General features: G+C 63.1%; 3 protein-coding genes and 2 long non-coding RNA genes across 12 annotated transcripts; 2 read left to right on the top strand and 3 right to left on the bottom strand.

Moving 5' to 3' along the window:
• The first annotated feature begins 92 nt into the window (after window positions 1-92).
• On the top strand, window positions 93-2,735 carry LOC113595789 (uncharacterized). The gene is made up of 2 exons (XM_027046810.2): window positions 93-292; window positions 774-2,735. The coding sequence occupies exon 2, from the start codon at window positions 1,540-1,542 to the stop codon at window positions 2,497-2,499; it is 960 nt and encodes a 319-aa protein (XP_026902611.1). The 5' UTR covers window positions 93-292; window positions 774-1,539; the 3' UTR covers window positions 2,500-2,735.
• UCKL1 (uridine-cytidine kinase 1 like 1) lies at window positions 2,691-15,885 on the bottom strand. Of its 8 annotated transcripts, none has more exons than XM_053199650.1 (16): window positions 15,665-15,885; window positions 14,615-14,716; window positions 9,258-9,445; window positions 8,980-9,086; window positions 8,694-8,864; window positions 8,537-8,608; window positions 7,215-7,404; window positions 7,061-7,122; window positions 5,061-5,080; window positions 4,098-4,196; window positions 3,933-4,026; window positions 3,779-3,841; window positions 3,550-3,672; window positions 3,257-3,364; window positions 3,032-3,188; window positions 2,691-2,941 (listed from the first exon to the last, which is right to left on the bottom strand). In XM_053199650.1, the coding sequence occupies exons 1-16, from the start codon at window positions 15,775-15,777 to the stop codon at window positions 2,838-2,840; spliced, it is 1,773 nt and encodes a 590-aa protein (XP_053055625.1). In that variant the 5' UTR covers window positions 15,778-15,885; the 3' UTR covers window positions 2,691-2,837. The 8 variants fall into 8 exon arrangements, with proteins under 8 accessions (XP_053055625.1, XP_053055626.1, XP_053055632.1 ...); XM_053199651.1 differs by lacking the exon at window positions 5,061-5,080 and adding an exon at window positions 6,307-6,323 and having other exon boundaries at window positions 15,665-15,883; XM_053199657.1 differs by lacking the exon at window positions 15,665-15,885 and adding an exon at window positions 14,824-15,218.
• Window positions 5,716-6,079, bottom strand: LOC128311070 (uncharacterized). The gene is made up of 2 exons (XR_008288996.1): window positions 5,941-6,079; window positions 5,716-5,844 (listed from the first exon to the last, which is right to left on the bottom strand). It is a non-coding gene; the product is annotated as an uncharacterized LOC128311070 (long non-coding RNA).
• LOC113595790 (uncharacterized) lies at window positions 9,425-16,055 on the top strand. The gene is made up of 2 exons (XR_003416393.2): window positions 9,425-12,507; window positions 13,326-16,055. It is a non-coding gene; the product is annotated as an uncharacterized LOC113595790 (long non-coding RNA).
• On the bottom strand, window positions 16,021-27,386 carry ZNF512B (zinc finger protein 512B). Its single transcript, XM_027046809.2, has 17 exons — window positions 27,247-27,386; window positions 25,227-25,352; window positions 24,795-24,937; window positions 24,299-24,427; window positions 23,485-24,179; window positions 23,176-23,402; window positions 22,988-23,059; window positions 22,744-22,890; window positions 22,456-22,580; window positions 22,292-22,384; window positions 21,987-22,085; window positions 21,717-21,887; window positions 21,293-21,487; window positions 20,965-21,066; window positions 20,600-20,662; window positions 19,941-20,039; window positions 16,021-19,596 (listed from the first exon to the last, which is right to left on the bottom strand). Exons 2-17 carry the CDS (start codon window positions 25,348-25,350, stop codon window positions 19,345-19,347), a joined length of 2,736 nt encoding a protein of 911 aa, XP_026902610.1. The 5' UTR covers window positions 25,351-25,352; window positions 27,247-27,386; the 3' UTR covers window positions 16,021-19,344.
• Window positions 27,387-27,832: the final 446 nt, after the last annotated feature.

Below are 27,832 nucleotides of genomic sequence, written 5' to 3'. Positions count from 1 at the left end.
CGCTCGGCGGCTCCGCTGGCGCTGGGGCCCGGGGGCGCAGCGGGGGGCGCAGCGGGGGGCGCGGGAGGCTCGGAGGGGGCGGGGCCAGCGCTAGCCCCACCCCCGCCACGTGACGGCGGGCCAATCCTCGGCCCCCTGGAGGCCGGTCGGTGACCGGAGAGACGAGCCTGAGGACCCGCGCCGGGAGCCAGGCCCACCCACCGGCGCGCCGGCCCCGGGCGTGTCGCTGCTGAGGCCGATACCGCTCCCAGCTCAGCCCCTCCTCCGGCCCCGTCCTGTGGCGGTCAAAGAGGTGTGTCCTCGTGAACCCCATGTGCGAATTACCCCCTTCTTGCCCTTCTACCCGAGGCCAGCTAAAAACCCACCCGCTAACCCCCGCCGGGCCCCTTCGCGCCTCTGAATCTGCCGCTCCCTCCCGTCCTGCTCAGAGCAAACCCACGGCTCCAGGCTGCTGAGCCCGAGCGAGCCCGGCCAGGAATCCGGGCACCTTGCGGTTCGGTGGGGGGCGGGGCGCAGCTGAGGCCCCGTGAGGGGTGGAGTCTTGCCCCAGGCCCGTAGCAGCCCCCAGAGTCCACTGCTGACAACCTGGCTGACTTGCCCGACTGAGCGTGACCACCAGATGTGCCTAATGCCAGTCTGGGGCTCCCCAAGCTTCCCTTCCGGCCAGGCCCCGGGGGGCATCGCTCCTCGCCTTGTGGCAGCCGCTGCTGGCAAAGGGGTGGCACCTCACGGGCTGACGAACCTGAGACTGACCCCGGAGACACCATTCTCAGGTTGGACAGTCCTGGAGGCACCGCCCGGGGGCAGCTGGTGAAGGACACCCACCATGTCACCGGAGCTTCTGGACCAGCGTGGGATGGGCTCCCGGCTGTAGTCCCGTCTTCCCAGCTCTCAACTTCTCCCCCGGGCACCTGCCCCCCCACCCCCACCCCTCAGCTTCTGCTGGGCCCGGAGGAGTCCAGATGCCTGGAAAGGCAGCATGAGGGCCACCGGAGAGTGTCCTGGGGACGGGCTCATCCATCCCTGGAGGGCCTCACCCACGCCTTCTGCCCCAACTGGAACCCCCCGATGTGCCCAGAAGCTGTGTTGATTGTGGTTCCCAGGAAAGTCTTGGACCTTGGATTCTGGTCCTATCTCTGGGACTAAGAGGCCCCAAGGCCCAGAGGAACTGTCCCCTCCTTTCTCTGGCAGCCTGAAGACCCTCCCCCAGCGCCTTTTGCAAGGTGACCTACTTCTACTCCCTGCCCCCAACAGGACCCAGCAGGAGATGGGCTCAAGAACCCCCACCCACCCTCCCCCAAGCCCATGGCCTAGCTTCCCCAAGTTGCCTTGGACGAAGGGACCACAGCCTGAGGGGGCAGGTCCTCTGGTTCAGGCCTCCCGTCTCCCGATTCTGCCCTAGGCCCCCACTGACCCTCAAGAAACGGGAGGAACTCGTCCTCCCCCAGAGGCTGGCTGAGTTGGGCAGGGGCAACTGGGCCCTTTCCTTCCAGCTGTGTTGTGCACACGCACACGTGCCTGTGGATTTGCTGTGTGCTGATGTGTGTGCGTGGTGTTGATACGTGGGTGTACTTGTGTGGGTTTGAGTTATTCTCTGGGAGCTGGTCAGCCCCTAGCTGGGCTCTGGGGGGCCCTCCGAGGAATAACCTAGCCTCTGCCTGGACCCTCATTAATGGTTTGCCCTATTTCTGTTCTGGAAAGACCCAGTGTGACCAAATGGCACGTTCCCAGCCTCACTGCCCCAGGTTATCTCCTAAGCAGGGCCAGGCCAGGTTCCCAGCACACAGCACAAGGATGTTAGAATGGGTGAGCGGGGGCCCCAGAACATGGGGAGGGGGGTCTACTCACCAGCTTGGGCAGAAGCCCCTCCTGCTGACCTCTGGGGCCCATGTCCGTGCTCTGTCCCTGGTGCCTGGCCACCCCTCGGACAGCCTCCTGCCTTTATCTGCCTGCCCTTGGCCTGGCCCCCACCCAGTGACTTCCTGTCCACACCCCCGCAAGCTTTTCCATGACATGGTCTTTTGGGGGGGGAGTGGGACACCAAGGAGATCAGGAAGGCAGGAAAGCAGCAAGAGCCAGCCCTGGAAGAAAGAGGGGGAGGAAGGCTGGGGGTGCCCGGCAGCCCACCCCCAGCAGCCCAAGCATCTGCGTCCCACACACCCACACCCAGGCCGGCCTGCCACAGACCCACCGTCTGGAGGGGAGCGAGAGAAGCCCACACACCCTCGAGCCCGGTGGCAACGAAGGCAGGGCCGGAGGTGGGTTTCTGGTTCCACACAGCACGGCCGGCCGCTGAGGCCCCGCCATCTCTGCTGCAACTTGGGGCTCTTGTCAGTGGCTGGGATCCACTCGTCACTCCCTCCTACCGCCGCCCACACGCTGATTTCCGCCCCGCTCCCCGATACTACAAACACATGGTGGGGGTGGGAGGCGGCTGCGGAGGCTGTCTCTGGAGACCCAGAGCCCCAAGTCCCCGTGGCCACCCAGGGCCCCGTCTAGCAGAGCCAGGAGCTGTGCCCTCCTAAATCCGGCACTGAGCCCGGATCGCTGGGAAAGCCCAGCGCGAGACCGGGGGTGCCTGTTGTGCTGTGGAGAAGGCCAGGCCCCTGGACTCTTCCTCTCCGTGGTGGCTCCGCACCTCGGTCCCAGGCAGGGCAGCACTCAGGTGCCCCTCACCCATCAGTCACGGCTTCATTTCCCTGAACTTTATTTTATAAAACGTACACAGTGAGTTACAGCTGTAACGTCTTTTTTTAAACTGAAATAAGTTACGACATCTCTGTAAGCAAGGCCACGCGAGGCGGGAAGAGGCTGGGTGGGGGCGAGGGCAGGAGGGCTCAGGCTCGCTCAGGCTCGCTCAAGGTCGCTCGTGGAGGCCACTCTTCCTCATCACTGCCGTCAGGAACAGCGTCGGTCCCGAAGTAGCGGTCACCGAAGTTCCCTGGGGAAGGAAGCAGGCCTTCGTGGCGGTGATTCGGGCCGCCAGACCCACCCCCCCCCAGCACCGCTGACCGGCCCTGCGCGGCCTCACCGATGCCAGGGATGATGCGAAAGAGGTCATTGACGCGCTTGTCCACAGCTGTGGTGAGGATCCTCACTTGCGGGAAAGCATACGCCACCGAGTGAACACCCATCTCCGCCATGAGCAGTGACAGCAAGAAGATCTTGTCCTCCGGCACGTCGTGGTCCTGCACGGTAAGGGGCCAGTGAATTCCAAGCCAGCCCTGCGGCCGGCGGCCCCCTCCAACCCACTCACCAAGAGCACCCGCACGGCCATCATGGCTGCAGCGCCCGTGGACACGGTGCAGTCCATCAGGATGACATGGTCGTCACTGATGTCCTTGGGCAGCCGCAGGTAGTGGAGCTGCGAGGAGCCGGAGTCGGAGCCGGAGTCAGAGCCGTCACAAAGCCAGGGCTGCCCTCCGGGCCCTCCGGACTCTCCCCGCCCCGGATTACCACCGCCTCCCCCCCCCCCCCCCCCCCCCCCGTGCCCTCCAGGCTCCCTGCGCCCCTTGGCCCCTGCCCTCCAGGCTCCTTCCGGCCCCGCACCTCGGGCTCCCCAGTGAGCTGGTTGGTCTGGATGAGGATAGTGCCTATGCGCACGTCTTTGCACACGGCCCGCAGCGCGGGCTCCATCGTCTCACCGGCCCGCAGGATGGACACGCCAGTGATCTGGGGGCCCGGGGGTGGGGGGCGTTGAGCTGGCCGGACCTACTGCCTCGCCTCCCCAGCTGCCCCAGTCTCGCCCCCCCCCGGCTGCGGCCGGCCCCGCCGGTACCTGCTTCCCGGCATAGCACTTGCCCGCGTAGTCCTGCCCCTGCGGGGTCTGCACGACGCAGTCCTGCGCACAGAGCGGGTGGGGGCGCTCGTGAGCACGAGGGGCCGCCCACATCCCGCTCCCCCGCCGCGCCCCCCCCCCCCCCGCCCCGCACCTGGAAGGGCAGGAAGGAGAGCGCATGCTCAATGAGCAGCCGCATCAACCGCTTGGAGTAGAAGATGAATTCGTCACGGCTGGTCTCCTTGTCCCTGTGGGCCGGTGGCGTTAAGCAAAGGGGTGGGCCGCCAGGGGCCACCTCGTCCTACAGAAGGGCTCTCACCTGATGATGGTGTGCATGCCTCGCACCTGCGGCGTGCTCTCGAGGACACTCAGCGTCTGAGGCAGGGGGTGGCACTGGTGCGCCGAGGCCAGTGCGGCCCTGGAAACACAAGCCAATTAATTGGGGGACTCAAGAAGGGGTGTCTCCTCCTGGCGCCCCATCCTCCCGCTCCGACACTGTGTGTGGGGCAGATGTGAGGGGGACGGTGGGGCGTGCAGAGTGGGGGCCGCCGCCTCCCTGTGGCCGACCTGGAGGGAGGGCCCCACCCCCGAGATACGCCCGCCAGGCGAAGGCAGAGCAGCTGACCTTCAGGTGGGAAAGCGAGGGGCTACGGTGTCAGCCTCCCCTCCCAGCCCCAATCCCCTCCGGGCCTTGCTCGGGAGAAAGCGAAAGGGGACCAGGCAGTGGGAGGGAGAAGGAGTCTCAGCCCCCAGGAAGGGCGACTGGTCCCCAACCCCAGAACATGTCTCTCTGGGCAACTGAGCTTCAGGGCCAAACTTCACCCTGACCCTTCCCTCCAGGTGATGCACCACCCTCTCAGAAGACAGGAGCAAATCTAGCTCAGGTCCACCCCTGCTGCACCAGGCCTGGAGTGGGGAGGGGGGGGGGGAAGTGGGGAACTGAGGGGGCGGGGCAGGACGGAGCAGAGGGGGCGGGGCAGAGGGCAGAGCTGGGGGAGGGCGGAGCAGAGCAGAGGGCAGGGGGCGGGGCAGAGCTGGGGGGGCGGAGCAGAGGGCAGGGGGCAGGGCAGAGCTGGGGGAAGGCGGAGCAGAGCAGAGGGGGCGGGGCAGAGGGCAGAGCTCGGGGAGAGCGGAGCAGAGAGCAGAGCTGGGGGAGGGCGGAGCAGAGCACGGGGGCGGGGCAGAACTGGGGGAGGGCGGAGCAGGGGCGGGGACAGCAGCCCCCCTCCCCCAGCAGCGCACAGCACAGCAGCAGCACAACCAGAGCGCACTCTGTCCTCACATATCCCAGCGCAGCTTCCTCTGCTCGCCAGGTGAAGAGTACGTTCGGGGAGGGAACAGGGCAGGAAACCCAAGGGTTTACAAAGAGGAAAAGAACAAAGAGAAAAAGAGCATTTAGCAAGGGAGCGCGGGCAGCCCCTGCAGCCTCCGGCTAGCTGGCCTGAGAGAGAGAGGCAGGTGGCGGGCGACTGGGGGACCCCTGGAGGCTTTGCTCTCCGAGGCACGGCCCCCCGCCCCGAGGCCTGCCTGCCTGCCTGCCTGTCCCCGCCGCCGACCGCCCACCAGCAACACTTCCTGGGGCTGACAGAGGCGAGCGGCCACCAGCCACCACTTCCGTGGCTGGCCAGAGAAGGGGAACTAGCCGGCAGCAGCATTTGGGTGTTTTCTCAAGTCTGAAACCCCAGGAACTGTATTCTCACAACAGAGGCTTCCAGAGGGCCTGACAGGACAATCCCTGCAGGTGCCCTGGTCTGGAGGAGAGCCAAGCAGTGATTCAAGCGAGGGCAGGACGCTGGAGGGGCCAGTGACTGGCCCTGGAGGCATTCCCAACGCAGCAGCTGGGGCTCCCAGTTGTGAACCGGGGGCTCTCCTGGTGCTTTTCAGATCCCACAGAAAGCCTGGGCTAAAGGCAGGTCATTCATTCATTCATTCATTCATGCTGAGCACTGTGTGGGGTAGGTGCTTCCTCTGCTCCCTTGGGGCCCTGGTGCATTCAGAGCTCCTGGCTCTCGCTCTCTCCAGGGCCAGATGGGCAGGGGGCCAGGGGGCTGAGGCCTCACCACCATCTGTGGGAATCCAGACCGGACCCTCAGATCAGGCAAAGGAGGTATAAACCCAGGCCCTCCCTCTAGCTTCTGAGGGGCAGGCCTGTAGCCACTGACCTGGGGGGCACCCAACAGGGCTGGCTCAGCACAGCTGTGCCCTCTGGCGTCAGACCCCATGCAACCAGCCCCATGCTAGGGAGAGGCCTCCAGAGAGGTCTGACCAGGGCAGAGTCAGGGCTCTGTGTGACCTTGGGCAAGTTCCTTAACATCTCTGTGCCTTAGTTTCCTCACCTGCCAACAAGGACAGGCAAAAGCAGTGTGGGGGCCACCACACTGTCCCTTCCGTGCCTGGGGCAGGGCTGCCCAAGGGTGGGTATGACAGGAGAGGACCCTCCCGCCTGCCCAGGTGACAACCCAAATTCTGAGCTGCCTGTGGATGTTGGAAATGCCTCCGTCTGTGCAGACAGGTGTAGGAAGTCTTACCTGACACTGAGCTCACGCTGCGGCAGCAACACAGGGAGACACAAGGGAATGGGGTGGCACGTCAGTGATGGTAGCGCTGCTCACCTCGCAGTCACCGGACAGCACAGCCCCTCGCCACCGTGCACCCTGGCCAGCTGGGCCACCCCCACCCAGGAACGGACCTGCCACAGCCCCACCAAGGGATCGTCCGAGGCAGCTGCCAACCATGGGAGGGAACCAGCTGTTACAGCCTGTGACCTGGGCACCCTCTGGACTGGGCAGTAAGAGCCAGGACTCCTGGGGCTCTGTTCCTCATTCCTCAGGCTTCCAGCACCCCATTACGGAGCCTGCCCAGAGCGGTGGGCAGTGCCCTTAGCCAGCCCAGCGCATGTAACTTCAGGTTGGGGCACCCCTCCTGGAGTGTTCGGGACACAGCACCCAGCACTGACACCCAACGGTCCCTGGAAGCTTTGGGAAGAACAGGAGTGCACCCTTCCACTCAAGGCCCAGCTCAGGCCGGAAACACCAGAAGGCACCTGTACACTCCACGCTTCCTCAGGGAACCCAGCTGCCTCCGGCCAGCACAAAGAGCCGGGGGCTGGTGGGCAGCAAGGCTGACCGAGCAGGCCTGGGACACTGGAAGGCCAGAACGTGGCAGGGGACAGTAAATACACGGGGGCTGCAGAGCAGGTGGCTGTGGATGGTGGCTGCAGGGAGGCAGGGAGTGGGGCTGGGCGGGCTGCAGGTAGCTGGGAACCTGGCCCAGCTGACTCACCTCCTCCAGCTGGCTGTGCATGTGCTGCACGATCAAGTCGATGGCCACTGTGTTCCCGCTCCCTGGGACGGGACAGGACAGGTCAGGAGGGTGACACGGGCAACCAAGGCCTCCTCTGCCCACATCCCCAGGGCAGGTGGGTCTGCAGGCTCACCCCAGGGCACCACGATGTCTGCCACACGCATGGTGGGCTGAATGTACTGGTCGAAGGCAGGTTTGACGAACTTGTTGTACTGCTTGATGACGCCCTCGATGTCTCGGCCTCGCTCGCTGATGTCCCGACGCAGCCGTCGCACGAGGCGGATGTCAGAGTCTGTGTCTACAAAGATCTTCATGTCCAGGAGCTGGATGGGGAGAGCCGGCTGCTGAGCGGGGCGTGCCACCGGCAGGGCCGGTGTGGGCGACATCGGGACCAGTTCCTGCAAAGATCTCTGGGCTGTGTGCCGACCTTGGGGCACCTTGAGGGTCTGGCTGGTACCTCTGGCTGGCAGTGTGCGTGGCTGTGGGGGCATGTACACGTTGCGTGGGGGCGCTGTCCACCAAGGGCTTCAGCCAAAGGCCACCGGATGGGTACTGGTTCCCGAGGCAGGTGGACCCGGCACCACTACCGTGGGTCGTCCGCTATCTACGTGCCCTCACACACACCAGGGGACTGGGGACTTGTTCCCTCCCCACCACATCCCCCGTCATGGTTCTTGGGCTTGGTGAGTTCAGGTCTGGCCTAGAACGGGCGGATGTGGGGCTGGGCACTGCTGTACGGTGGGCAGCGGAGTTCCCTGAGCCTCAGCCCAAACTCGCTGGCCTCAGAACTACAAGGAACCAGGAGCGGATCTGGCACAGCTGGCTGTGAGCACAGGCCTCCCCCGATGGGCCTCAGCAGGGGCAGGAGAGGGAGCCCCGCACAGCATGGCCTGGCGGGATGGATGTGGCTGTGCATGCCTCCCAGGGGTCAGGGGTGCACCACGCAGACGGCACAGACACAAGGGCCCGCCTCCATCCCAGGCAAGAGCACGCACGTGCACACACGCAAACCCACACCCACCACCCCAAGGTCACTCTGACCTCAGTGCCTGCATGAGCCCCAAAGAACAGCAAAGGAAACACAGACACGAAGAGGGTGAGTAAGAGTCAGAAGAGAAAGAAAACACAGTAGAGGCCCTGGCCCAGGGCTTGCACCCCCACCTGGAAGGGAGCCCCTCCTCAGGCTGCCTCCCCCACCAAGGGCATTTCCAGTCTCTCTGGGGGAGTGGCGGGTCTGCTTGACCCAACGCCCTGACTGGCTCCCCGCAGAGTAGCCATTCCTCACCCAACACCCAGTGACTGCACCACAGGGATGGGACAGGTGGCCATGCACCTGTCAGAGCCAGTGGCTTGGCCTGCTTGGAGGAGGCAGGTTTGAGGTCAGAACCACAGCGGGGGCAGGGAGCTGCGCCGGGGTGGGCGTCCCCGGCCGTCAGCCTCGAGCCCTGCTCTCACCTCCAGCAGTGTCTTGTCAGCAAAGGCCATGATGCCCTCGAAGATGATGACGTTTGCACCATAGAGCGTTTTCTGCAAAGGAATCGTGCAGTGGTTCACCCTCTGTGCCCACCGTGCTCCCAGGAGGATAGGCACAGGCCGAGCCCAGCGGGCCTACCCAGTCTTTCTTCCGGCTGTGGGTGGTGAAGTCGTACACGGGAACCTTGACACTCTTGCCCTGCTTCAGCTTCTTGAGGGTGGACACGATGAGGTCAAAGTCAAAGGCGTCTGGATGGTCAAAGTTGAAGTTGTTGCGGGCAGCCTGCTCCTGCTGCTGCGTGGTGAGCACCTGTAGGGGGAGGAGGCAGGGGCTCTGTGTACCCCTCCCCGCCATGCCCGGGGCTGGGGCGGGGGCTCCAGGCCCCTCTGAGGACATGGCCTGCATGTGCGGGAGTGCTCCTCACCTTGTAGAAGGAGTCCATGGACAGCAAGACCACCCAGGGCACGTCCAGGGCCTCGATGATCATCCTGGCCACAGTTGTCTTCCCGGAGGCGCTGCCACCTCCCAGGCCTGCGGGAAGGGGCAGAGTGACCCTGAGCAAGGGCCGCCCAGCCATCCTCCCAGATGGGTTCCCTGACACAACTGAGGGCCACGAGGCTGCTGACATCAGTGGAGCTGCTGCTCAGGTGCTCGATGACAGGTCCTGCCTGACCTCCCCCTCCCGCCGCGGGCCTTGCTCACCGATGGCGAAGGCCTCCTTGGACTGCGTGCCATGCTCGTTGTACCAGGGCGGCCGCCCGGCTGTGTAGATGGTGCGCTTGCTGGTGCGCAGCAGGGGCGGCTCAGACTTGCACTGGCTGGTGGTGCGCTTCCGGGGCGAGCGCCTGGTGCCCACAGCTGGGAGGAGCCTGTCCAAGGACTCCGCATTGCTGCTGCAGAGAAGGAGTACACGCTCGCCTCTGCCGTCCTGTGTCGGGCCTGGTGTGGCCACCGTGGGGCGCAGCCCCCGTGCAGGCACACGGGCACGGCGCGGGGGGGCAGACTCAATTGGGGCATACACAAAAAACCACCCGCAGCCCACCCACAGGGCTCCGGGCCTCGGACCACCACTGCCCACACAAGTTCAGAGGGACAGCAAACACAGGGCAACGAGGACTGCCATCTTGGGCCTGGCTCCTCTTTCCTCGTAGGCTGGGCTCCAGCGGGCTCCATAGGGCCCCTGTCCTTTCAGGAGATGAGAGGGGCACACCAATGGCAGTCAAGACCCCGTGAAGGACTATGTTTCCTCCCAGGACACTCTCTGGGCAGTCCTCTTGTTTTATATGATCTGATCCCTGCCACCCCGTCGGGTACACAGGGAGAGGGGCTCCGGAGACAGAAGCTGCTGACGGGAAAGCTGGGCAGGGCGGCAGAGTGGATGGGTGCAGGAGGAAGGCCCTGCACTGGGAGGCCTACAGGGAGGCCCTTGCTTCTTGCCCTCCAGCACGCTGCAAACTCCGGGCAGAAGGCAGCGGCCCCCAGGGGCTACGAGCTGGAAAACTCAATCCAGGGAAGGCACGGACGGCATCTGTGTTCTGTCCTGCCCATGCTGTCCCCCTAGTGCCGAAGGGACATGCTGATGTCTCTGTCATTTCAGAAGGGCACGGTGTGGCTGCTGGCCCCAGGCCTCAAATCCCAAGAGCGGCAGCTCCGGGGACATTCAATTTGGCTGAGTGGCCCAGCTGGGAGGCAGTGTCTGCCTGATGCCTGCTCAGAGTCTGTGCTGAGAGGCTTGGACACAAAAGCCTGGTGTAAAGATGGCTGCAAGGCCAGGACAAGCCCAGGGAGAAGGCGTTTCTGGCCACCGCATGAGAGAGAGACTGGGCTGGCCAAAGCATCACCTTGCTGACCTGCTCCCGAGGCTTCAAGGCAGGCTTCAAGGCAGGCCCAGCACAACTACTGACTATCCGGGCAGAGCCCCCGGCGGGTGGGAAGACAGGGCAAGGAACCATGTGGACGCGCTGGGCAAGTCAGTCCCTGCGGAACGCTTTCTGCAGCACTGCTGTCCACCCCTGGTCCAGGACCCTGGTGATGAGTGCTGCTCACAGTACTAGCAGGAGAGCCGGGGATGAACAGAGACAGGGAAGGCGTCCTGGAAGTATGGCTGGGTGAGAAAGTCCAGTGCCATGAGACACGAACTCATTTATATATTTACATAAAACCGCCCGCCTGCACACACCTTCATTTGAGGGTGCATGAACAAAACGGGGCGCACAGAGAGGACTACAGTCTGTGAAGTCTGCAGCCACCCCTACAACCAGCAGTGCCGGGCTGCGGGGTGCCTGGAACCGGGCCACAGACCCATGCCCCGGCAAGGGTGCTGCCAGCTCACCCAGGCCCGTGACAGTGCCTTCCTGCCTCTGGAACAGCCTGCAAGAGCCGGGAAGGTGGGGTGCACATGTGTTGGGCGTGGGAGGAATTAGCTGAAGCCAAAGGCGTGACAGGTAGCGCTCGGGAGCCTACTGGTGTGTTGAGAGGACAACTTCAGCAGCAAGAAACCACCCACCACATGACAGGAAACACGTGGCCGCATCCTGGGGGACAGACAGCACAGGACTGCCGCTGCTCCTTGCCAGGACAGCACAAGGAGCCAGCACTGGAGGTGATTAGCCTGTGTGCTCAGTGTCACCTCTGTGGCTCTGGAGACAGCAATCTGGAGCGAGGACAGCCCTAGGCACTGTCACCCGACAGCAAGCATGTGGGGGCTTCTGCCCAGCATGGAGCCACCCCAGCAGTGCCGCCCACACGCCCATTCAGTCAAACCAGAGAGGGACACGGTGCGGGGGTGGGGAAAGCATGCACCAAGCAGCAGTATCTCCAGGACCTGGGCAGAGGGCAGTGCTGTGTGATCTAACACCGGACGTATTCGTCTAACCACACTGAGCACACAGCCCCCACGGCTCACCAATGTGTTGCCCTCCCAAGCAGGCGGCCCGCCGCTCGCTCTGGAGATGACAGATGGCCCATTCGGGAGAGTGGAGCCAGCCCTGCGGTGGCCCTGGGGGTGACGGTGGGCAGAGAACAAAGTCCAGCCCCGTGCCTTCTGCGAGCACACTCCAATGTGGAAAACCTGACTTGCAATGGAGGAAGTCCTCCCCATCTCAAAGAACGCGCTCTTGTGCGCTCGTGCTGAGCATGCCCACGCAGGACCGCCTCGGGGCAGCGTCGGCCTGGGGCTGGCATCGCTCCCGTCCCCTGCTTCTCACCCCGGCGCAGTGGCCTGGCCTCTCCAGCAGGAAACTCAGAGTCCCTATTTGTGAGTGTTCATTGTACTACTGAGGTAATGACGGCCACCACCACTGACAACTTCTGAGGCTCATGCTGCCAACAGTCTGGGACCATTCCAGGGAAGAGTACCCGTGCGCCAGGAAGAGCTGAAAGTAGGGCAGAGAGAGCTTTGCCAGAAACCCGCCCCGTCTAGGGCGCCGCCCCATCTAGGGCGTGTGATGGGCCGGAAAGGCATCAGGCTGGGTCTGCAGCCAACTCCAGCTGCACTGCCTTCTCCAAAGCCCCGTCTCTCTCTGGGAATCAGGGACAAAGCCGCGCTGTGACCTCAGAGCAAGCCGCACCCCATTTTCTCGGCGACACGACCTTGGAAATGGGAACATCGCACAAAAGATCTCATTTCTCAGTCAACAGATGGTCGGGGTGCTTCTGGCTACAGTGACAAAAGCTAATCCAAACCAAAGGATTATGAGCCACAACAGAGACTCACCTGTAACAGACAGCCCCAAGCAAAACCAGACCCTGCTGGCGGCCAGCCCTGCCTGGCCCCTCACGAGCACCTACCCGGCCTGTTTCCCTACGTCGATCGGACACACGCTACATGGGGCTGCCAGCGGCCAAGACACTGCAAAGGCAGTTGCCTCACTATAGCCGCGGGGGACAACAGGCCTGCCACTCACCTGCCTTCCGCTCCGAGGGCCCAGCATCCCGAGATCCTGATGCCAGGGTAAGCTGGGGGGCTGCTCATGGCTGGGACACAGGGGACAGTGGACAGCAGGGTGATCCCAGGTGTGTGCAGGAGCATCTCCACAGGGCCACTTAGACCCACAGTGGCCCCCTTGGACAGCTCAGGAGACACCTGAACTGTCCCTCCATGTGTGGGCAGGAAGTGCTGCAGGTGAGGAGCTGGGGTTGGGTCCGAAGAGCCTCCCGTGTGGAAGGAACAGCACTCACTGCCGGCCTCAGAGGCTGAGGCCACGGGCATTAAGAGGATCACCCGGCTGGGGCTGTGCACTTTCCTGATATTAATAGCACTGACCCTGCTGAAAAGAACAGTGTCCTGTGGCCCTGGCAGACCTCAGGCCTGCCCTGGCCTGTGCACCGGCTGGTGCACTGCTGGCCCAGTGCTTGCCGAGGACCACAGTGCACCCCTCCTAGAACACCATGGAAAAAACTCCAGACCCCAGGCCTGCTTGGGACTGTAAAACCAATCCTCTCCTACACCCCTACAGAACAGGGAAATCTGAGGTCTCTCCTGGCCAAGTCTTGCTGAATGTCAATGCTGCGCTGAGCGTCACACTCTTGGCCCCAAGGTGCCTTCTAGAGGCATAAACAAACCTGAAACTCTATCCACCTGCCCCACCCCCTCCAGGGGTAGGCTCCAGTTCATCCCCCAAGGCCACCCAGTGCTGCGTGTTCAGCCAGGGGAAACAGTCATTTTCTAGCCTGGCAGCAGCAGAAAGAATGGGTTCAGCCCCAGCCTCAGCAAGGGTGGATCAGCCAAAAGATCTTTACTGCAGTGTGTGAAGCGGTCTGCATCCCTAGGTCCTCAGCCTCCTTTCCAGCTTTTCTCCTGGCTTCTAACAACACGGAGGCTCAGGGAAGAGAAGATTCCAGATGGGGCTCACACACCTGAAGAGGGGCCGCTCCTGGCCGCCCAGGTAACAAGGGTGTGTCTGCCTCCCTGTCCAGAGGCACTTGGAGGCAGAACTGAACTGTCCAACTTTGCCCACAAGCGCTTCCCCCTCCTGCTCCCTGGCCTGGACAAGCGGGCAGGGGCTGGCCCACACTTGGGAGGCTGGAGCTGTCCTGGACAGGGCTGCAGAGTTGGGGCATGCAGCATCAGGGCCTTCACTGGTGCCTGACACTCTGTCCAGGTTTAGGAAGCTTGCTGGATGAGTCAAATGAGGCTGGATGGAGGAGGGAGGAGCCAGGCCCCGTGGACCCCAGACTGCTCAGAGACAGAGGTGTCGGGAGTATTCTCAGGGCAGGTGGAACACTGGGGGGCTGCAGCCTTAAAGGAGCCAAAAACAGGCTCCAGAGACTTGCACAGCCCCTACCCCATTACCCTGGAAACCTCCCTGCAGAAGTCCCTTGTTCCTGCTGCTCTGGGCGGGTCCAGCCAGCCTCCCTCCATTCCCATAGCTGCAAACCCACCTCCACCAGGACCGCACCAGGAGACAGCCCCAGGGGTTCACTGTTATCACCACCATTCTCATTTACCCATCAGCATGTCCAGTGCTAAGGGAGTTGGAGTCTCTGTCCTCACGGAGCTAACCCTCTAGAGGGGCAAGCAGACAAAACACAAGGGCAAAGTGGACAAACCATACCAATGCGTCCGCAATGATGTGGAAGAAGCTGGAAGGGTGGTCAGGGAGAGCCTTAGCTCAGGGGCACTGGCACATACACCTAAAATGCCAACCAGACCCAGCTCCGGGGCCCTTGGGGGGTGTGCAGGGACTGTGGGGGCAGCACAGAGGAACAGCCCTCAGGACACCAGCCAGCATCAAGGGACAACCGTGAAGTCCAGAGGCAGTTCCAGGGTAGACCCCATGGGCCTCTGGAGAAAGCGTGCTGGAGTCTCCACTTACGGCTCCCAGGTCCTGGCTCTCTTCCGACGACCTATGCTTCCCTGGACATCATGGGAGGGCACCCAAGCCCACTACATGATTCTGCATGCAGGATGGGGCCCTGACTGCAGCTGCCACCTATCTGTGTCCTCAGGGAGTGCTTTTCTCAAGGGCCTACCTAGCTTTATCCTCTCTGATCTTGGGCTACCTCAAAGATTCTTTGGAACAAGCAGGTGTCACAGACTCAAGTCCTACAAGACTCACCCTGTGCCAGGCATATAGTCACTTTTTGCTGGGAAGGTGTGAGATGGGAAGGACACACAATGCTCCTCAGGGCCTGGACAGCCTCCTGCGATCTGGCGGCTCCTGAAGGAGAGCTGTCATCGCAGGGCAGCCTTGCCTCATCCCTTACCCCTCCCCCCCCTCCCGCCCCTCTCCTCCCTCCAAGAAAGAGGTTGCCCTGGCACCCAGACCATTCTGGAGGAATCCAGGCACACAGCATTTCTGCCTTGGAGAGATCACCCAAGTCCCGAGATGAGATGCCCGGGCTGGAACCGTGGTTTCCTTGGACCCCCACAACCTGCGGCCCTCGCAGAGCCTTCCTGAAGCGACAGTTTAGACCCGGAAATGCAGGGGGCCGCTCCGGATCGCGGCTCAGCCACCGCCCCCTGGTGGGCCTGGCCCCAGGAGCTCAGTAGGAGCCCATTTCCTCTTGGCCTCTTCCATCTCTCCAGTCAGGGTGACAAAATGGCCCTGCCCCCGCTCTACCCTTCCAACTTCAACTCTTGCAAAGCCTCCCCAGAGCCTGGTGGCACGGCACAACAGGTGGGGCAGGCGGAAGGCAGCAGGCACGATCTACCCCAGACTCACGAACCCTGGCCTCTTAGGTGGAGCAGAGCCTGAGTCCCGGCGGATTCCAGAACACACTGACCACCTCAGATGCTCCAGCCCAGGGGCCCTCCCCGTCCCCTCGGGACAGACAACAAAGTCCACGCCAGCTACGTGCAGAATCCGCTTTATCCGCAGAACCTCGGACTGGGCGCCCGGCAGGCCCTGCCCATGAACCCGATGCCGCCGGCCATCGAGGAGCGGCGGGGCGGACACGGTCTCACCTCCGGGCTCAGCGCCGCCGGCCCCGCCAGGCCCGGAGGAACCTCCCACCGCAGCCGGGGCCCCCCCGCGTGTCCAGACCCAGCCCGTCGAGGTCGCCCTGCCCGCAAGCGGACGCCCCACCGCACCGCGGACTCCGGCTCACACGGCGGACGCGAGAGGGCGTGCGCGGCCCCCAGCCCGTGCTCGGCGGGGCGCGCCTACCGGTCCTCGCACGAGGCCTCGCTCCTCTCCGCCGGCCGGTCGGGCCCGTCTCCCGCCGCAGCGGGCGGCGGAGGCAAGCGGGGCGCGTCAACAGAGGCTGGGGGCGCCGCCATGGAACTCTGAGGCCTCTCCGCGGGCCGCGTCTCCGGGGCTGGCCGCCGGGAGTCGTAGTTCGGGGCTTTGCGCCGCACACTCGCTGGCGCGCCGTGCGGACTACAAGTCCCACAAGGCCGTGCGGCTGTGCGTGCCGGGACTCGTAGTCCGGCCTCACCCGCTGCGAGCGGGCGGACGGGCGTCGTCTGCAGGGAAAGATTCCCACCCCGAGCTTTACCACAAACTCTGAAGCACAAAGCCCCTGGAAAAAAATCAATAAACATTTATTTGATACAGTCATATTTAATACATACAGTTGATGGCCCACCCCCACGCCACATGGGGCCGGGAGGCGGGGACGAGGACCGGGGACAGATGGTCACAAGGCGGGCAGGGCCCGAGCTCACCGTCAAAACATCTTGCAAATAAACACTTTGTAGATAGAATATATATGTATATATACGGTTACAAGTGATAGCTGGAACCTCTCTTCCGAAATGCACTTATGTACGGAGAACCGGCATTAAAAAACCCAAACCAAGAAACCCAAAGCACAGGATGTGTGGCTGCCAGGCCAGAGGTACTGGCCGGCGCCGCCCCCCCCCCCCCCCGCCCCCGCCCGCGACCCCCAGGCCTCCAGGGTAAGCCACCTGGGGCCCATCGAACTGGACACACCGGGACAGCCCTGCCCCCCGTGGGTCAGGGTGCACCCATTCTCTCCCTTCTGAACCAGAGGGACAGGAGGGGGCTACCGCTGGGAGGGCCACTGATCACCTCACACCAGGATACACCCTCAACTGCCTTTGCACAAGCAAATAAAGTGCATCCTATTTTTGTGTGAAGTGTCAGCCCCTTCAGTCGGGCCGTTCCTGTTCTCACGGCAAGGGTGGATGGGCTGGGCCAGAGGTAGATCTTCAGAAAGGGACCTGACATTGTGCCCTGGGCTTGGGTCTTGGGCAGGGTTCACGCCCACCATGCCCTGGGGGTCTGCCACTCCAGTCCCTCTCACTGAAGGTGTCAATCAAGGCCAGGCGGTTACCTGGCTGGATTCCCACCAGAGTGGGAGGTGGGCAGATCCCGCTGAGCCGCCCAGGGCTCTGCCCACTTTGGAGGAGGGCTCTGCCCACCAGCTCGCCACTGCCACTCACCAGAACATGGGAAACAGGAAGGGAAGAAGGGAGAGAGGGGTCCGACCCAATAGTCACTTTTGGTAGCAGCCCCCCACACCCACTTTAAAGACAAAGAAGGGGGTTAAAGTGCTAAACATCAAGTTATCCAGGACCCCACCTCTTCCCACACATCTAGGCAGGGTTCCCAAACCAGGGACCAACTGTGGACTTCAGGGGGTGACCTGGAAACTCACCCCCCAGCAAAAAACCAGCCCCCCGTTCCCCAAGGGCCAAGTACCTGAGAGGCTGGGGCGGGCGGCCGTCCCCAGCAGAGGTGTTGAGGTCCAACCTCCTCCAGCCATTGGTGACAAAGACAAATGCACCTGGGGCTCCTGCCAGCACCTGCATCCCCTCCCTGCCCAAGGCTGCCCCCCTCCCCCCCGTGGCTGCCTGATCCCACCTCTGCCTCCACCAGCTGTATTACCATAGTGACACCCAGGAACACAGAAAAGTCTTTCTGCCCACGCTGCCCTCCCTTCGTGTTTGACACTGGATCACATCCATCCGTCCATGCCTCCAGTCTTCGATCAAATCAAGGTGTGTGTGAGTGGGGGTAGTCCAGGTCTCCACACCCCCTCCCTAGCACACAGGCCGGGGTTGCCCAAGAGCCTTTTGGCCAAAGGAAGGAAACTGGAGACGGGCAGCATGACCAGCCCCCAAACCCCCCTGGAATCTGTCTCCCTACTGCAGGGCCAGGAGAGCCAAGCCTGGCTTAGGGCCCCTCCTCTCCTGTGACTAGATGAGGACGGGAGCTGAGGGGCAGAGAGGTGCCCGGTCAGCACCGCCTCCCTGAGCAGGGGAGAGACACCCCCTCAGCCCCTAGATCCACCGTCGGCACCAGGAAACCCTTAGCACCAAAATGTCGGATTGTTGTTTTTGTATAAAAAACAGAATAAAAAAAAGGTTGTTACTTGTCACAGCAACAAGACTGGCATCCACTACACCCAGGAGATACACGCACACGGGCAAATATCAAAATTCACATCGTCCAGGATCGGCAAGGCCGAGCCCTCAGCCCACCCTCTACCCCCCAGTGGGAAATAACCTCTGTCCAAACCCAGTGGCTCTGAGTACCTTCCTCCTCCCTACACTGCCGAAGCTGGAAAGTGGGGCCCAGGGAGGAGGCCAGAGGCGGTTTGGCCACCTCCTGTGGGTGCCCTGGACTCCAGCCTGAACCCTGGTCAACCTGCAGACCTAGCCACGCTCTGAGCCCCAAAAGGGCCAGCACAGAGCTGCCACCAACACGTGACCTTGGCCAAGCCCCCTCCTGGCCTTCAGCTCTCATATCGAAAGACCACACAACCAGAAACAAAAGGGCAGGTAAAAAAAAAAGGGGGGGGGGGGGGGAAGGAGACTCCCATGGGAGCTTAGCCACAGGCCAACCCAGACCAGCAGACAGAAGGCTGATTCCCACAGGGATTACTCCTCAGAGCTGGGCCCCAGTTCCATGCCCCACATGCCTGTGGGCCCCAGACCAGACTGGCCCATCCCTGACCCACTGGGCTGCCCCAACCTAGAGCAGTGGTCTTAGCAAAGCTGGAGATTGGAGGCAAAGCTATGCTCCATGTGACCCCTTCACCGCCCCCACCGCCCACCCCCCCCCCCCCCCAGCTCCGGCAGCCCTGCAGGTGAGAGCAGAACCCTCCCCCTGCCCCAGGCAGGGAGCACCCATGAAGACAGGATGGCAGGAGAGCCCATGAACAGGGCCACCTCCACCCACTGTGACGGACAGGGGCCAGTGGGGCAGGGGCCCGAGCACAGCAGGGGTCACACAGGCAGGGGAGGGTGGGCCTGGAGAGGTAGAGAACAGAAGCAGAGGAGCCAAATGTGGAAAGACGAGGGAGGCCACGGTAGGGCGGCTGTCTGGTCAGCATGGTAGCAGTCAGACTCAGGGTCTGTCCTGGGAGGTAGCTGGGGGTGCTGGGGTCCAGTGTTGGGTAGAAAGGTGAGGCTGCTCAGTTGCCCTCATCAGCCCAGAACCATGGGTCACCGAGGACCCCCAAGCCTTGGGCCTGAGAAAGCAGACGGGGCCGGGAGCTTGCATGGTGAAGGCCATCTGCCTGCCTTGCTCTACCCCGTGGCGCTGAGGCCTAAGCCACAGACCCTCTTCCTGCCCATCCAGGGCCCCAGACTCCACCAGGCCCATAAATGTCCCTCCAAGCTATTGCACTTCCGTTGCTGCCACGGGCCTCCCCCCAGAGAACCAGCCCAGGTGTGCCCTGTGCAGCCTGCACACGGGAAGGGCCGTCAGGAAGGAGAGAGGGACTGGCTGCCTCCGCTGGACAGATGAATAGGCAGGGGTGGGGGGTGGAGAACTGGAGGGCAGGAGGTCCTGGAGCTAGCTACCCCCACCCTGAACAGAGTGGGCTTGGTGTCCAGTGTGGGGACGAGGCCCCACCCACCTGCCAGCCACTCTGCTCACTTCTCAGGAGCTTTGCTGGCTCCCACCTTCCGGCCAGTGGAGCCCCGGGCCCCTTTGTCTCTGCCTCCTGGGGGCCAGTCGTCTCGACGTGGGGGCATCTTGGGTGCGGGCTCCTCAGGGGTCCGCTCCTTGGGCTTTCGGCCTCGCTTCTTCCCACCTGCCAGACTCTTCTTCTCTTCCTTCTTGGGTGCCAGTGAGTCCTGGCTCCTGTGTTTGGGAAGTGGGTCAGCCGAAGTACGGAACCAGTTCTGGAAAGAAAAACACCGCAATGTAGACCCCGAGGCAGGAGGATGCTAGGCACTGGGGCCAGGCAGGCCGCTGCACTACGGTGCCTCCTGCTTGGGGTGTGGGGGAGTGGTGCCCAAGCTCCTCCCGTCCTCCAGGGAAGCCAGAAGCCACTTTGAAACAACCCCACCAGATTTCTTCTTTCCTTTTCTTGTTTTTTTTTTTTGAAACCACCAGATTTCTCAACCTTGGCTGCTTGCTCAAAGGCCACACAAGCTATTACCCTACCATTCCCGCCCTGGCCCAATCCCCTGCCTGGGGCCAGCCCATCTGCTGCAGGCTCAGCAGGTGTCTCAGCCCATCCCACCTCTGCATGGGTCTTGAGGATGTGATACTTGACGCCACTCTCAGAGCTGAACTCCTTTGGACACAGCAGACAGCAGTACTTTCCCACCAGGTGGTCTCCCTGCAAGGCAACAGGCAGGCCAGCCCCCAGATATTGACCCCACCCCACCCCTCGGAATACCAGAAGCACCAGATCTAAGCAGGGAACCCCGGCCCTCTTCCCGCACCTGTGTGGCTATAGGGTCGGGGCAGCAACTACAGCTCATCTTGTTGGGTGCTCAATGGGTGAGCTTAGGGACCCATCAGGGCTTCTGTGTGGCAGGACCTCTGAGCTGCCCCCGCTGCAGGGGAGGTAAGGGATAAGGAGAGGATGGGAAGAGGAACGTGCCTTGGGGAAGGGCTGCAGCCTTGGCCTAAGGCCCCTCACCCCAAGCCCAGGTCCACTGTGCCCGCTTACACCCACACAGACAAGAAGCCCCTGTGGGCAGAACAACTTGGGCCAATGGACTCATGGATAGGGTCGGAGAATGCTGAAGTGTCCTGGGCTGGGCTGGCCATCGGGCACTGGCTGGTCCCTGCCCCACCGGGGTGGGGTCACACACCCAACATGCCGGAGCCCCTAAGGGTTGGCTGGGAGTGCAGAGCACCTACCCCACCACGGGAAAGGGCCAGGGGACTGACCTTGCTGCAGCTGGCGAGATGGGCCTTAAGGCCGGACACACTGGAGTAGATGGCTTCACAGCACTGGGGACAGGAGACAACGGTGGGGGAGGGCCTCCCAGCAGATGTCCCCACACAGACACACGCGTACCCCTGGCTGAGGGATTATGGGGCCTCTGGGGTAAGTGGGGGGCTTGACCCCAGGAGTCCTGGGATATGGGCAGGCTAGACCTCTAAAGCTGAGATTATGGGGCTCCATCTAAGGACCCTGCAGGGATCACAGGTTGGCTGATCACTTGGAGACCTCCTACCCAGGGCCACACCTGGGCTCTTTACTCCTCAGCCCCAGGGTCCCCACACCCACCCACCAGCCTGCCTCAACTCACGTCATTGGGGCAGTTGACGTGGCCTTTCTCCTTGACTTCATTCTTCCACGCCTCCAACAACTGGGGGTTAAGTGTGGGGAGGCCTGGCCGAGTATAGTTGAGCTGTAAAAGCAGGTGAGCACCAGGGTGAGCCCAGGGGGCCTGTGTTAATGGGAGGCTACTGAATGCCAGGCCAGAGCCGACCCCACCTGCTCCAAGGACCTGACTGTGCCCCACACAAATGGCAGATGTGAACCTGGAAGGCCAGCAAACGGGCCAAGTCGCAGGGGCGGGGCCGCTGCAGGGGACCCCAAGCTAGGTCACACCCTGTTCGGGGACGGGAGCTCACCCGGGCAGTCTCAGGTACTAAGTCATCCTTCACCCGCCGCTTGGTCCAGTCTCGAGCCAGTTCGTCCTCTGCAATCTCTTGCAGGTGGAACACGGCAACCTGGGCTGACGTGCGGCGGATGCGGCCGCTGGGGGTCCGCTCCACACCCAAGAGGTCCTCAGTTTCGGGGGGCTTGTCCTCAGGCTCCTCAGGCGGCTGCAGAGCAGGAAGACAGGGTGAGCAACAGGGACCAAGTGGCACGGGGTGCAGAGAGACAGAGGTACGTGCCCCAGGCAGCGAACACGGGCACTCGGGGGTCCCAGGCTCGCTAGGCCCCATGCACGTAGCCCCCAGAAAGGGAAGGGGGAGCACACACAGCAGATGGCACGCGACACACATGCTTGGTACCCCAGGGGCAAGAGGACCCAGGCCACAGGCTGCTCACTGGGGCTGTGTGCTCCGAGCGCATGTGGTAATCGTGTCCGGCCTTGGAGCGGTAGGTCTTTCCACAGTGGGTGCAGGGAAAGGAGGGGCTGTCCACTTCACAGGGAGGCTTTCCGCAGCGTCGCTGGTGGTACTGGTAGCCCATGAGGCTGGAGAAGGCGGCCCCGCAGCCCTGGGGTCAGAGTCGGGTAAGTGGCCAGCAAGGGGCTGTGTCCCATCCCACGCCCAGCGCCCCGCGCAGTGTGCCCCGCCACCCCCCCATCCCACTGACCTCCTGGGGACAGCGCAGCCTCCCCATCTGCTTCAGCACCTTGCGCAGCCGCTCCCGCTCCTCCTGCTCACTCCCCTCCGAGGCCTCGGCGTCAGAGGGCTGGGGGGCAGGCCCAGCCTTAATATCCCCACCACCACAAGGCCCCTGCCCCAGCCCAGGGGTCAGGGCCACAGGTGTCCAAGATCAGGCATGGGAACCACTAAGTTCTGCTGCCACGTGGGGACGAGAGCTCAGTGGGCAGATCAGGCAGGGTGGGGTGGGGTGAGATGGACTAGGAGGCTAGCGGCTGGTGGGTCAGGGCATACCTTGGCGCTGTGCTCCGCCATGGTGTGGTAGTTGAGGCCGGCCTTGGACTTGAACTGTTTCCGGCAGTGCTGGCACTTGAGAGCATCCTGCAGCTGCAGACATGCCCCTGTCGTGAGAAGCTGAGTCTGGGCACTTCCCCGCCTGGGACCCCGGGCAGCCTTACCTTCTGACACACCTCCATGTGCTTCTTAAGCCCCACGAGGGTCTTTCGGGTGACCACGTTGCAGGTGGGGCAGACAGCCTCCCCCCGTTCATGGATGGCCCGCTGCCACTGCTCCTCAGGGCCACCTGTAGGGCAGGGCCAGGGCCTCAGGGGCTGGTGGGGGCTCCCGGACACCCTGGATGCCAAGCACAGGACCCACGGTCCACACTCAGCCCCCAGTCCCTGTGGTCCAGGATCTGCCCCAGAGTTGAGATCTGTCCTGGGCCCTGCACATGGCAGCCCCCCCACCTGGAGCTGGGTGGGCCGTGGGGGCCGGCACGTCCTTGCTGACCGTGCTAGCAGGAGCCAGCACCTTCTTGCGCACATCCTCGGGGCCCGGCCCCTCCTGCTTCTTGGCACGGTGCAGGCGGGATTTGTCCTCTGCCTTGGCCAGGCCTGTGTGCACATACAGGATGGGGCAGGTGTGAGCCAAGGGTGCAGGCATACTTGTGCATGTGTCGAGCCCCAGATGCTGTACTGGCTAGGGCCTCACCTTTGAGTCCGAAGGTCCCTGAGATGGACGGCTGCTCCCCTGTAAACTTCTTGGGTGTCTTCTGTTTCCTTCCTGACTCGGGGGAGAGAAAACAGGGCCCAAGGTTTCTGGTCAAATAACCGTCGGGAGGCCTGGGCCAACAGACCGCTACCCCCACCCCAGCCACTGCCTCCCCCCTCTCGTCTTACTGTGCTTTGTGCGCTCCGCTCCCTCCTCAGGTGGGGACACAGGGCCTGTGGCCCTCGGTGCCTCCTTGCTCCCCAAGGGCCTGCTGCCCAGAGAAAGGGGGCTGCTGCCGGGGTCTGTGCTCAGCTGGAAGGCCGAGGTGTGGCCCGTGGTGGATGGGCCATACTCCCCATTCTCCGGCCTCGCCTGCTTTGGCAGGATGGGGCATGCATCCAGGCTGTCCGCAGCCCTGCAGGGAGCAGGCAGGTGAGGGGCAGGAGGGCCCACTTCTGACCCTGTTACCACCTCCAACCTGGAAGGAGCCCCCGTACCTTTTCTTACCACTGCTCCTCCCTGTGGCTCGAGGAGTTTTGTTCTCGGACTTGGTCAGCAGCACCATTTTGCAAGGTGGTGTGTGTCTACTGATGGCAATGGGCCTGCTGACCGTCACTGGCTTACTGACCACAATGGGCCTGCTGACCGTCACCGGCTTTGTGACTGGCATGGGTTTCGTAACTGTCACAAGTTTTGTCATCGGCACCGGTTTGTTGATGGTCACTGGTTTGGTCACCGGCACGGACTTGGTGACTGGCACTGGCTTGTTGAGACTCACTGCCTTGGTGACCGGCACGGGTTTGGTGACCGGCACGGACTTGGTGACCGGTATGGGTTTGGTGACCGGCACAGGCCTGCTGACCGTGATAGCCTTGGTGACCGGCACAGGTCTGCTGACTGTCACTGGCTTGGTGACTGGCACAGGCCTGCTGACCGTCACTGGCTTGCTGATGCCGATGGGTTTGCTGACACCCACGGGTTTGCCAACAGTGACAGGTTTGCTCACTCCAATGGGCTTGCTGACCCCAACAGGCCGGCTGATAGTGACCGGCCGGCTGACCGGCCCAGGCTTAGGGGCAGGCAGGGGTCGGTCCATGTGGTTCCAAATCCGGTGCTTCTCCAGCTGGGTCTTGGAAGTGAACGCAGCCTCACAGAAGGGGCAGGGAAAGGTCAGCCTTTCTGAGATGGCACCCTGGGTGGAGAGGGCAGGCATGGGATGGCAGCCCAGGCCTCTGCCCAGACACGCCCTGAGCAGACAGGTGGGGCAGGGCGGGCCCCAGGCCTCTATTTCCCTGCCCCACAGCCCCTTACCCCTTGGCACCGCTGGTAATGGTACTTGAGCCCGTAGATGCTGGGGAACTCCAGCCAGCACCCTGAGTTTGGACACTTCACCCTTGAGTGCGTCTTGAATTCATCTTTCCACTGGTTCATCAGGGAGAGCTGGACATGGAAAAGGTGAGGCTGCTGACCCCTCAGCCAGCCAAGTCTCTGCCAACACAAGCCATGCCCAGCCTCCGTCTCCTCCCCAGGCCTGCAGGGCAGACAGGCTCCAGGAGCCCTTCAACCTCAGAAGTGCAGCAAGATTCAGGCCACCCCAAGCAGCGATGGTGTACTTGACCTGTCCTAGGAACCCCACAAATGTGACCCACTGGGTCCCAGGCCGCACCATGAAGCCAGAAAGCACAGAGCGACCTCTGGCGCAAGCTGAGGGCTTGGGGCTGGTGTGTGAAAAGCAAGCAAAGGCAGGGTGGTGGCCTTGACAAGCAGACCCCAGCATGAGTCCCACCCCCGCCTTCAGGGAGCTCACAGGAATGTCTCGGAGGGCCTGGTTCTCAGCTTTTGGACGCCCCTTTTTCTTCCCTTCCGTCCTGTCACTGGCTGGACTCCCCGGGTCAAAGCAGAGTGGGCCCTGGCTGGGCACCGTCTGCCCGCCCCGGACCACCGGCATCCCTGCAACACATGATATGCCAAGGCTTGGAAGCTGCATTCCCCACAGCCTCACCTGCCACCCAGAGGGCTGCTCAGGCCTGGAGGAAGCCCCACTCCCCCCACAGCGAAGCATGGGGAGTGGGAGACTGTGACTGTAGTCAGCCCAGGACAAGAATCCAGGGGCCCAGGCGGCCCAGCTGAGCACCCAGGAACTAGACTACTGGGGGAGCTGGGAGCTGAAAAGGAGTCCCACAACCAGTAGCAGCTGCCTGTGGTCACCTGGAGTTGACCTTGGCCTGATCCCTCTTACCCAGTTTTGGAGGGTCATGCAGCACAGGAAGTCGGACTTCGTTCCGGCCTCCATCCTTCCCAGGTCCACTCTTGGTGGATCCTGGGAGCCGGCGGCCTCCTCCAACACAGAAGGGATCGGTCATTTCTGCAGAGCAAGTAGACAAACCTGTGAGGCTCACCAGGCCCGACTCAGGACTTGAATGGACTACTCTTAAACCCTGCCCCCAGATAGGCCCCTCTCCGGCTCAGGGGAGGAGAGCCTGCCCACCTGTGTATGTATGGTAGGTGATGGGGCTTCTGGTTTAGGGGAGGGGCTGCCCAGCTGAGGTCTCCCCAGATTATCCAGGAGACACAATCATCTTGGAAGCACCTAACTGTCCTGAAACCCTCATCGGCTCTCATAGACTTCCTTTGTCCCCAGACACACAGTCCTAAAACGTGCCATGAATCACACCTGGTACTGAGCTGCGGGCAGCCCCTGAAGAGGTGGAGCGTTCAGGAAGAAAGAGACCGACAGCATCCCTCCCAGGGGCCAATTATGACACTAATATGGCTGCTAGCTCACAAGCCGCTCTGGCCCAGCACCTTGGGACACCTTACTCCACGGCCCCACTCAGACCGAAGGCAATGCCACCCTACCTGGACATGCACCCCTGGACCCTTCTCTCCAGGACACAGATGGAAGATGGCCAAGATGAGCACTGCAGGCCCCTAGCCTACTCAACTGAATAAATTCCCCTGGGGGGGGGGGGCAGATCAAGGACTGAGGATCCCAGGAGCACCTGTTTCTAGTCCCCATGCCAGCTGAACCATTCTACCTGACTTTCTTCTCAGCCTTGTCTCCAGCAGGAATCCCTCAGCCACCCTCTACCTGGCTGACCTCCTCTCCACCTCCACCCTCAAAAGCCTATCTGTCCCCCACCTACAGGTCCACCAGTGCCACTCCAGAAACTGCCAGGCCATCGGCCACAGGGATTACCCCGCTGCCTGAGGCTGGACATCCTGGGCCTGTTCTGCTGGGGGACTCCAGACCCTGAGAGCTCTGGGGAGGGACTCTTGAGCTCAGCCCTACAGGATCCTCCTACAGGGACACCTAAGGCCACAGGAAGGGGGGGGGGGGTGTCATGTGGGCAGGCAGCCCCTCCTCTGGCAGTTCCTAACAAACTTACATCAGAGGAAGCGGGGAGGGACTGCAGGGCCTAGAGGGGATCCAGAGACTGAGGTCTCTGGTAAGGACAATCACTGCTCATTACCAAGGGGGTGCCCATATCCTGGGCCCAGGGGGAGGTTCGGGTCTACACGGGCCTAAACAAACTTCTCTGAAGTCTTCACACCAAAACTTCCAAAGGAGACATGCCAGCATCAGTCATCCCAACGCCATGATGATTCCACCAGCCTGGGATGTTGGTGCCTACCAAGAACCCACTTTGCAATCTCTCCGGCTTGGGCGGAGAACTCAGAGTTGGGGGGCCTGGGGCCAGGGCTGGCCTAGGGGGCAGACACCCTCCTTCCATCCACGACCTGTGACTAGAACAACAGGAGGAAAAGAGATTCCACCCTGTCAGAGGACCCAGCAGGGTGGCAAAGGTGGGACCCTCGCAGGGGGGAGGGGGCGCCACAAGCCACAACGCTGGCGGGGGGACCTCGGCACAGGCCGGGCGCGCGGATGAACCCGGCCAGGAAACGTACACCTGGCGACTGGCCTCGCCACACACCTGTCACCTGCAGCCGGGGTGCGGGGCCCCGGCCTGGCCCCGAAAGGGCCGATCGCGGGTGCATGGGGGGAGGGGGGGCGAAGGCAGTGAACCAAAATGGCGACTTTTTCTGGAGAAGGAGGAGACAGGAGCGCGGCGCCGGCGCGGGGCGCGGGGCGCGGCGCGGGGCGGGGTGGGGGGGGGGTCGGGGCGCGGCGGGGGGCGGCGGGCGGGGGCTCCGGGCCCGGTTCCCCCCCCGACGACCTGCGTGCGGGGTCAGGGTCGGGGACGCGGCCGAGCGAGGGCTGCCCCGGGGTCCGGCCCAGGGCGCGGCCGGGTGCTTACCTGCGGCGCCCTGCGGGACGGCGGCCGAGGCGGGGGGCCGGGGCCGGGGCGCGGGGCGCGGGGCGCGGGGTCCGGGCGGCGCAGGCTGCGCGCCGCGCTGCGCACATGCGCGCTCCCGCCCCTCCCACCTTTGACAGTTTTACTGTAGGGGGGGAGGGGGCGAACTCTCGCGGTATTCCTGCAGCCGCGCCGCGACGGGGAGGAACGGGTTGGGGGGGAGGGGGCCCATCGGCCCGGCCCCCTCTCCCGGCTCCTGGGTCCGTCGCCTCCATCCGCTGGGGCTCCGGTGCAAAGTGGCCCGTTATGCCGCCCGTAGGGCAAGAGGCGTTTTTTCAGGCAGTGGGGTAAACTGAGGCACTATCGGGACGCTGGGAACTGCCCCGATCCCAATGTACGCGGATCGAAGCGACCAGATGCCTCTAGGTGTTGGCCCCAGGAAGGTGCAGCAATGGAGACCACCGTCCTCTGGTAGCCTGAACTCCTGGCCCCTGGGAGATTGGGGCCTGCAAAGCAGGATCTGGATCTCTTCCAACCGGCCCTGTGACCACCTCTGCCTGTGGCCACAGTCAGGGGACCGCCTGGCTAC

Source organism: Acinonyx jubatus, chromosome A3, assembly GCF_027475565.1.
Source record: "Acinonyx jubatus isolate Ajub_Pintada_27869175 chromosome A3, VMU_Ajub_asm_v1.0, whole genome shotgun sequence".
In the NCBI taxonomy this organism is placed as follows: Eukaryota; Metazoa; Chordata; class Mammalia; order Carnivora; family Felidae; genus Acinonyx; species Acinonyx jubatus.
This window is presented reverse-complemented; position numbering and strand designations above follow the sequence as displayed.